Source organism: Buceros rhinoceros, unplaced genomic scaffold (genome assembly GCF_000710305.1).
Source record: "Buceros rhinoceros silvestris isolate BGI_N320 unplaced genomic scaffold, ASM71030v1 scaffold13638, whole genome shotgun sequence".
In the NCBI taxonomy this organism is placed as follows: Eukaryota; Metazoa; Chordata; class Aves; order Bucerotiformes; family Bucerotidae; genus Buceros; species Buceros rhinoceros.
In genome coordinates, this window is record NW_010428705.1 from 22,645 (window position 1) to 32,046 (window position 9,402).

At 41.8% G+C, this 9,402-nt stretch overlaps 1 protein-coding gene across 1 annotated transcript in view; it reads left to right on the top strand.

Annotated features, from left to right (window-relative positions):
• MYO1E (myosin IE) overlaps nucleotides 1-9,402 on the top strand; it is a gene marked incomplete at both ends in the record, with an annotated part of 77,568 nt that overhangs the window by 22,474 nt on the left and 45,692 nt on the right. Inside the window, one exon of the mRNA XM_010142375.1 lies at nucleotides 7,078-7,221. Coding sequence (XP_010140677.1) covers nucleotides 7,078-7,221 — 144 coding nt within the window. The remainder of the gene's footprint in view (nucleotides 1-7,077; nucleotides 7,222-9,402) is intronic.

Below are 9,402 nucleotides of genomic sequence, written 5' to 3' on the forward strand. Positions count from 1 at the left end.
TCTGAGATATCAAAAGCTGAGAGACAGCAGGGAAGTGAGCACTGACACCAGCCAGAGCAGGAGATGGCTGCAGTGGCATTACTGTACCGTGTCGCTGGTGTTACTTTCTCCAGAAACTTCAGCTGGCACCGATACAGCAGGTACCACACAGCATCAAAATGCAGTGTTGTAGCCGTGCATATCCGAGATGCTGGTCCATGCGTAGAGCTGCTGAGTCGTAGTGTTCTGAGATTCCTTTCTCTGGAAACAGATGGTAAGGTCCCAGTAAGTCAGTGGCATTTGGTCTGAATTTGTTGATTGAGTTTTCAAACTACGTATTTCAATTAAAGACCATAATATTTTTTGTAAATGTGACACACAGAGGAAGACTCAGAATAAATTCATCATAGACAAGTCTTTTTTGTTTTCTTTATTTTTTTTTAAAAACCCAAATTAACAAGTAAACCAAAACAAAAAAAAAAAAAGAAAAATTAGTGTTTCTGAAGGGGTAGAGGAGACTTCGGGGGCATTGCAGCCATGGAAAATGTTGTAATCATTGGCCCCTGAGATCCAGGTGGCTGTGTAGCATTTTGAGGGAGGTGGTGTGCAAATAATCTCGGGGCATCTCTTTTCCAGGGAGACACCACGAGGAGGAACCAGCACCCATCCTTTTTTTGTAATGACAATGAACAAGGCAAGAAGAGGTTCGCGTACATGTGTATGCCCCTGTATTGTACAGGTGCTGGATTGAATTTTAATACTTGATGAAACTAGCAAGTTTGGGTTAAAATATACAGTACTTTGTAGTATTACATGTAAGGTGTATGATTACACAACCCCCTTCGAAACTGGTATTCCGTGCAGAAGAGTGACATAGAAAAGCTTTATTGCGCATTAAGGACTGGCACAGGCAGGGTGAAACTTGTTTGTTGTAATTGTTCTCTTGCGTTTCCTTACCTCGAGCAATAAGTATGTACAGATGTAAACTGCATATACAATTTGCAGATCAAGAGTTGGTATGTGTGGATGCTGCTCAGTGCAGTGGTTGAAGTGTGTGTGTATACATACACACACTGTATATATGTACACGTGTATATGCATATATATATACACGCTCATTGACTAAATGTTGCTGTTTCAAGGCCTATCCTTAATCCACCACAGTCACAGGAAATTTGGCTGCTCATGCTACGAGGAACAAGTCAAACTTTGAACAGCTCTGTGGATGGCTCAGTAAGTCAAGTTAACACAGTAATGTCTAAGAGCGAGTCAACCATATTAAGGAGCATTTCCTTGAGAAGACTGTTTCTTGGAACATCAGGCCACAGCCACCCAAAAAAGCTGTGGAGTAAGCAAAGATGAGCTTGCTGTTCCTTAACTACTTTCTGGTATCTGCCCAGTGTCTCTGTCAGTGGTTTCGAAACTTAACACGTTAACATGAGCTGCTCTTAAGCTTGTTCCCATCTGTATTTTGTTCTGTCGAGTGGCTGTGCCTTTTAAAAATTAACCTTTTAAAAATACTAGTGACAATACTGATGCAATACACGATCTTCACAGTCAAGCAATGAAGTAACTTCTATTTTGGTAATGTTCTGTTATTTATCTTACGAGAATCCTGATGTCTTTCCTGACTCCTGAAAAGGACACGACGCGTATACCCTTGTAGTCATCTCACATTCCCATAGCTCGTGTGGTGTTCCAAGCATGCATTTGCTGTTCAGGTGAGCAGGCTCTAGTTTCTGTCTCCTGCCCTCCGCCAGGTGCTGGGTGCAGGGAGGCAGAGCCATGACCTTCCCTGTCTCCAGAGCAGGAAGAGGTGGTGGGGAGGTGCCGCAGGCCAGGCCCTGCTGGGGCAGGCAGCACACGCGCAGGAGCTGATGGGAGCAAACGCTGGGGCAACTGGGATCCCCTGCAGCCTGTAACCAGCTCTGGATTCAGTCCTTCTAGTTCCATGGGGCTGAATCTACCCCTCTCCGAGAGCAAACAGTGAGATCCAATGGCTTTTCCACCCAGAAATTTTTTTTCAGTATGTTATTTCCCTGTCTGTGGTTTTTGGGATATTAACCTGCTAGTAGTTTCCATTCCTTAATAAACTTTTGATGTTTTTAGATCTCTGTATAAAATGTATGTCCTCCTGCTAGATGCTCGGTATTTTTGCTTTGCTATTTCCTCAAATCTTAAAGCACTGCTCTTTGTCTGCCTTCATATTTCCCTTATGCTAAATTTAAATAATTTGCCTTTTATCTCTGTCCATCTCATTGCTTCTCTGTCTTCCTTTAATTTCCTTTCTGAAATATGGTCACATCATTGCAGCCAATATCTGTATTTTTTTCTAACATGAGGTATACAAGAGCTGTTCTGGAACACTTTTGTCTACTACGGCTTCTCAGTTTTGATTGTCCCAGCCAAGGACCAAAATCCATGTTAGAGTATTTCTGCAATGTTCTCTACAGAGAACAGCAGACTTTAACTTTATAGAAATATATGAAAGACACCTGTAAGTGGATTATGCAAGTGTGCTATTTTCATGCATGGTATAATTGCAAAGAGTTGTTTTTCTTTTTTTTCTTCTCCTTGTTAGATGGAAAAACTGGTGCAAATTATGCACGTGTGAGACTAGTGATACACCTGCACTGGTGGATGTGCTGGTGTCAGGTGGAGAGTAAGCGCTGTGCAGCTTTTTCAGTTGTGTGACATGTTTGGTTAAGATGATGGCTGTGTATCGTTCAGTATTGTATTCATAATACCAATCTGAGTAGATAGACACGTGCCTCCAAAATTTGGCTAAGGATTTGATAGTCCTCCGTCATAGCTGGAAAGGGAAAGAAAATGTTGTGCTTGTGATCATGTGACACTTACTCCTTCATGGAGGCGGAGAATCTCCTCAGCACTGTGATGGAGGATTGATGTGTGCTACTGCAGAAAGCTGTCAGAGCTTCAGGATGGCAATTTTTCTCTTTGTGGGATCCAAGAATGGTTATTTATGGCATGTAGGTTGCTGTAGTTTAGACAGAGTTTTGATGGAGTGAGAGAAACAAGGCTCTTTCTCAGGGGGAGAGTATACAGCCTCTTCTGATCCCTTGTTTTTAGTGCTTTATTTTCAGACTTACTATTTTTAAACAGCTTGAAATACAAAAATATTTGCTTTTTTTTTCTAGTTAAAAGAAAACCCTGTTATGGCACAGCATGACTCAGTCTTTTTATAGCCACATCAAATATGTGTTGCTTAGGATAACATAAAAATATACAAACAACAATAGAGGCAAAACTAAGAAACCAGCAGTTGCTATTGTAACACAAGGTGGAGGGCAGCAAAAATAGTGTTCTGCAAATAAATGTCTCATCGATATTTATTAATCATTCCAAACAAAACAATGATATGCTTTAACCATATCATACCAAAAGCAGTACAGAAAGTATAGCCAGTGGTTAGTGTATAGAAGGTATTTTGCATCCCCTCTCTTGGTATTCATGCAGCAATTGTCTGTTAACGAGTGGGTGTTAAGGGAGATGAACAAAGCAAGAGTAGAATTGATTTTTTAGGTTCTGTAGAGTCTCGGTTGTTTTGATGCTGAAGAAGATAGTAAAGATAACGAAGACAGTAAAATTGTTGAGGTGGAGAGGACAGTGCTGCCTAGTCTCTAGCCCGGTGGTAACTGTCTGTGTGCTCCTGAAGCACTACGGCTCGGAAACAGTAGGCTCCCAGGGTCATCTTGTGACTCAAATATTATTCTTGTCAGTGCAAAGCAGATCTGATTTTGAGCCTAAAACAGCAACCAGATGAATAATAACAGCTGACAGCAATGCAGTACACGCCTCCAGTTCCAGCTCCGCCAGCCCCGGCTCCAATCCCAGTGCAACGTCAGGTGCTGGGTTTGAAGGTCAGGGAGAGCCTGAAGGAGGCCTGGCAGCCAGGTTGTTCAACACTGGTGTTTCCACTTCTGTGGCTCTTCAGCAGGCTGTTGATGTCTGTTCAGTTGGCTGGTTTGGTTTTGCTAATCTGCCAAGCTCATCTTTTTTCAGCTGCTTAGGCATTGTTAGTGCTGACACAAAGACTTTTATTTGCTTATTTGTTGTACAGTTAGATCACATCCTTCACTGAGAAAACCTAAGAGAAGCCAAGTTGCTATTTGCGGACATCTGAACTACCCGGCTAGGCTCAGGGATGGTCCCCAAGCCCTAAGCCTCTGTGTTCATCCAGATCTGACGATGCCCCGGGGGAGCTCTGTTCACGTTCTGAGTCCTCACTGTGGCTAGTGCTGATGTGGAGTGGTAGGGGATCTCTGTTGACCCTTGTTCTGTTGGCTCTGAAGTTCCTGGTCATCGGAGAGAGGTGGAGGGGAAAGCGTGTTGTGTGAAGGGCAACAGAGGACCGGTGAGTTAGTCAGTCTGATTCCTCCCTGTAAAGCAAGTTCAAGTTGAGATGGACACTAGGTAACTAGCTCAGGTGTAAATTGTCTCCAGATTAGAGTTTTTGAGTGGCTCTTGAAAGCTCTAGCTGACCCAAAGGTTAAATCCTCGAGCAATATGTAATAAAAGCAAATCAATAGTGTTTGCAATTGTGTGGGCAATTGAAAAGCATTGTAATTTTAAAGTATATATCCTTGAGGCTTAGAAAATACGCACCCTGGAGAAATAGGAAGAGTTGCTTTTACAACTGTAATGATGTGGGTTTTTTTCAGATGATTTCTGACAAGATTTTTAAATTTGTTTCAAAACTATATAAAAAATTAGCTATTAGCTGGACATGGCTGTAGTACCAGTTGGAAGTGACTGAAGTTGATAAATTCAGGTTAGATTCTGTAGTCATCACTCATGCTTGGAAGAGCGAGAACTTGGGGTTAGATGGTGTCCTGTAGGAACAGCACTCCTTGTTTTGTTGCCCAGACCGAGGAGGTGCTAGCCACTCTGCATGGCCCTCCCGCTGGTGTTGGGTTCCTGGGGAAGGGAGAGTGAGAGCCAAACTTAGCCATAGATACAGTTAGGCACTGCTAAAGCTTGGGGTATGTCTAGATCCTAGGGAGAAATATGACAATAATTCAGTGGTAATTTGCTGCTTCTCTGTGTAGCTGCATGTAAGGCTGTGCTTTAAGGGAAAAAAAGTAGCCCCAAACCGCTGATGGAGACTGCTATTTAAAATGTGAGATGATATTAACATGAACTACTTAGCGCTGCCACTCTCAGCTGTCTTCCACGCTGTTGCTTTCTGGGATATTTAGGCTGCTGCGTTTTTATTAAGTCTCTCTCTACGTCCTTTTCCTTTTGACTGCCTGTGATATTGTAGTACTCGGATTTGATTACAGCTGCACATTAAAGCAGCGTGTAAGTGCTGGGGAGAGCTGCTCTCAGGGCAAGCTGAGCCTTCCTGGCACTGCCCCTCTTGCTTGCGTGCTGGTTTCCATCGCTTTTGGGAAAGAACCCTTTGGCCTGGTAGTGCGTGTGGCTCAGTCGCAGTCAGCAGCAGCCACTGACTTTTTTTAGAGCCTGCCGTTTTGCCAGCCATGTGCACATCTTCTGTGTATCCCGTGAGCTTTGTCCTCTCATTGAATTTTCTAGGTCTGGTGCCATAGCTTCCAATGGGAAGCTTGGATTGTTTTCCTACTCTCATTTTTTAAACATTTTTTGTAGTTTACTCTGAACCACTTTCCATGTAGCTTTGTGAAGAAGGTAATTCTCTGTATTTATTTTGATATTGTGTCTTTTTGTCCATCTTGCCAGTTCCTTTTTCCAAGCGCAATACCACAAATAGCTGATGAGTACAGTGAAGGAAATTATGCTTCTCCGATGGACTTCTGTTTTCTCCAATAACCTGACCTTCAACTGATTTTTTCAGTCACATGTTTTATAACAATTTCCAGAAGTTAATTGGTTCCTTCATTTTCTCTGATCGCTTCCAGATCACTGCATCCACTGTGCAAATGTAAAATTGACAGGGTTCATGCAGACTGAGCTGATTTAAGATGAGGAGTTTATTGAAGCTCATGTAAGCTTGTGCAAGTTCAGGAAAATTGCTGAGATAGTGTGTTTTCAGACATGTTTACCTCTGCTGTACTATATTTAAAAACATTCTTTTCAATTTTTAAGCAATACTAGTTTCAGTATTGCACAAGCAAGATTTCAAGTATAGAAGGACAAGGGGCAGAACTCCATTAGCATTATGTGCCAGGCTCTAGAAAATAGGTGTGGGTTTGGAAAGCAGATTTAGAGCTGAATTAGTAGCATCGATCTAGACTGGATTTAAATGTGTGTGTGGGTGTATCTATAGACCTTAACTACTGTTCAGATCAGCTGCAAAAATACGGATTTTGATTTCAAATGGTACAGTTTGCAATGTCACAGGTTTCCAGTAGCACCCTGGAACAGTAGTCTCTAAGCGTGGGGAGAGAGTATCTGTTTAGCTGTCAGTTAAGCGTGGTGACTAACAGATCAGAAGGGACGGTTAAGACATGCCGCCTAATGTAACCTGCAGACCATCGCTGGATACCTACTGCAGCGGGCTCACAGCTTCCAGCTGAGCCACAGCATGGGTGTAGGTTTGCTTGAAAAGCTGTAAAGGATGGAGGAGCCAGTGTGATAGTTCAGGTGTCTGTTATCCTCAGTGATAGTTGCACTGTAGGAGTTTGGTGTTTTGCATCCTTACTTTCCGGTAACTGCATCTCAGTTGAATAATTGTTGTTTTCTGCAACATTTAGAAATGTCTGACACCTGAAATCCTTTTTTTGTGTAAGCATTCACAAAACCCCATGGTTTTGAGGGCAGTGCAATTCTTTAATAGTTCAAAGGCAAGTCAGCTGACGTCGTTTATGTATGCTTTTATATGGGGCCAGTTCCGCGCACGCTGCGCCTCACCTAAAAAATCCACCGCGCAGGCCCGAAGGGTGCACTCATCGCTTGCAGTGAGCGTGGGAACAGCCCTTCCCAATCTTCATCCGTGAAGCCAAGCCATGATGATGCTTTTATATAATGCCTGGATTGAATAATAGAATTCAGTGAAAGAAAAATACCTGGTCAGTTGGAATTCCAGTAGATGGTTTTCAGTTCTTTAATGCTAATCACAAACGTGGTACCCTTGCTGATGTTTATTGTGCTTTCCTGCAGGGCAGCAAAGGACACTACAGGTATCACTGGCAGAGCCACAATGTCAAGCACAGTGGAGTGGATGATATGGTCCTTCTCTCCAAAATCACAGAGGATTCCATAGTGGAGAACCTAAAGAAGCGATACATGGATGATTATATTTTTGTATCCTTTACGGTGTTGGTTTTAGCAGGGCCCTGAGGACTTGCTCAAATGTGAAACTCATTATATGTATGTATTCTGTCCAGAAAGATTACTCAAAGACGCTGAGCATTTTATGTGACAATTCACCTGAGATTACACAAAATACTTTGTAAACTGAGCTAATTATAAGGGTTAAAATTAAGATCTGAAAAATTCTTTAAAGGTATTATTTTCTGATATTTGGAATTGTTCTTGTCATTGTTGAAGATAGGCCTGGAGCTCCATATACATCCACAGGACCCATGAAGCTGCTGCTGTAATACTATTTCTAAGAGCGAGAATTAGTAGGTTTAAGGTGTATATATGTGTCTTGAGACTGTGTTGTCTTCAATATCTCCCAAATTCTAATGCTTCCAAAATAGCATTTCTTCTGTGGCATAGCTCCATTTACAACTTGTTCTGGAGTTGAATTCAGAATTTTGTGAACCGTGGGCTGATGGAGAGAAATGAACACGCGACCATCTGTAAATCTACAGTGTTTGTGCTCTGATTTTTTTTTTCCACAATTAATGAAAACTTGAAAGGTTTAAATCCCTGAACATATAAACTAACAAAAAAAACCTGATTTCAGCACCAAAAGTTTGCTGCTTTGTTTTTTGAAACTTCATGTGAAAGGGATTCCTTGAGATAGGAATAGTCACTATTTCATTTTTAGCTTTCACAGTGTAACGAGAGCTGCAGTAGTGAGTTTGGTGAACACTAGGCAATATGATTATGCTCTAGAAAGTTACACTGTTTTTTCTGCTGCATGTAGGCAGGTTTTCGTACTTCCTAGTTGCATCTGTTGAAGAGTTTCCTTGAAGAGTTTAACTTTTTGTAGCAGAAAGGGAAGGAAATACAACATCTCCTGGCTGTGTCCATATATTAGATGGTTAAGAGCTAAGTAGCAGGTCAGTTTAGCAGGGACTGAATGAGGAAAATCAGTGTTGCAGTTGTGCTGACATTTCCATCCCAAGCTACGGAGGTTTTCAGTGTGTGTGTGCCCGTGGGTTTGGCTGCTCTGCACCATTACTAAATTTGCTGTAGAGAAGCGTGATGATATTTGTCACAGTATTGAGGCAAGCTGTAGTGCTCTTTCTGTTAGTAACATGAGCGCTTTCGTCCCTGTGGAACGCTGTATCTTCCCTGTAGCACATTCACAAAGTTTTCAGTGCTCTGTGCTGAATGAATGGTTTTATGCTTTTTTTTTCTTCTAAAAATAAGTGAGATTAACATGGAGATTGTCTTTCTACCAAAGCAGGAATAAGTATGTTTTCCAGTGAGGCTTTTGGTCACATGAAGGATCAGTCGTCTTTTAGAGCATTATAATTCCTTTGTGTAGGGAGAAAAGACTCTTTTTACAGTTGCAAAGGCTTTTCGTTCTGAAATGGAGACCATCTCCTGAATCTTTCAATTGTTTGTATGTCCACCCATGAATGAACATTTCTGTGCTATGCTGTATAGGGATTGCTGGATCCTCCCAGAAAATGCCGGTATTGTTTACCAACAGAAAACCGTCACTTCAGATATTTATACTGATGCAATCAATGCTTAATTTATGAGATTCGAGACCGAGATGTCACTCTTCTTTGAATTAAATTTTAAAAATGAATGAAGAAAGTGTTGCAAATTAACAATACAGAAATTATGTCCACTGAGTTAGTTACACTTCTTGAACACGTTACCATTTTGTGCTGTGGCACCACAATAGATTCTTAGGTAGGGTAATCCAGGAGGATACATTTGTTAATTTTCCTACTTTTGTACGGGAAGATGAGATAGTAAGTTTGCTTATGAACAATTCCAGCTTGTTGAATGAAACCTGCGGTGCAGCATTTCGGGCTCATTGACACGGGTACACTGCCAGGTCCCAGCTCAGTGAACCAGTCCTGCCTGTAAAGGACTATCAGTTGCTTCGTTTATTCTAATTCCAGACATTTCTAAAGTATTTTGTAAATGTAGATACATGTGCAGCTGAATGCAGAACAGTGAAATACATTAAAAATGCGGCAAAAATGCTTTCTGGGAGTAATAATAGCTCGACACTGAGTGTCGTCTTATCTCTCAGCCTGCAGGATACATCTCTAGGGACTGTGAATAGCTACACTCATAAAATGGTACCGCTTGGGGAGTCACCTGATTCCCTTAGCTCCCCTCCAGGAA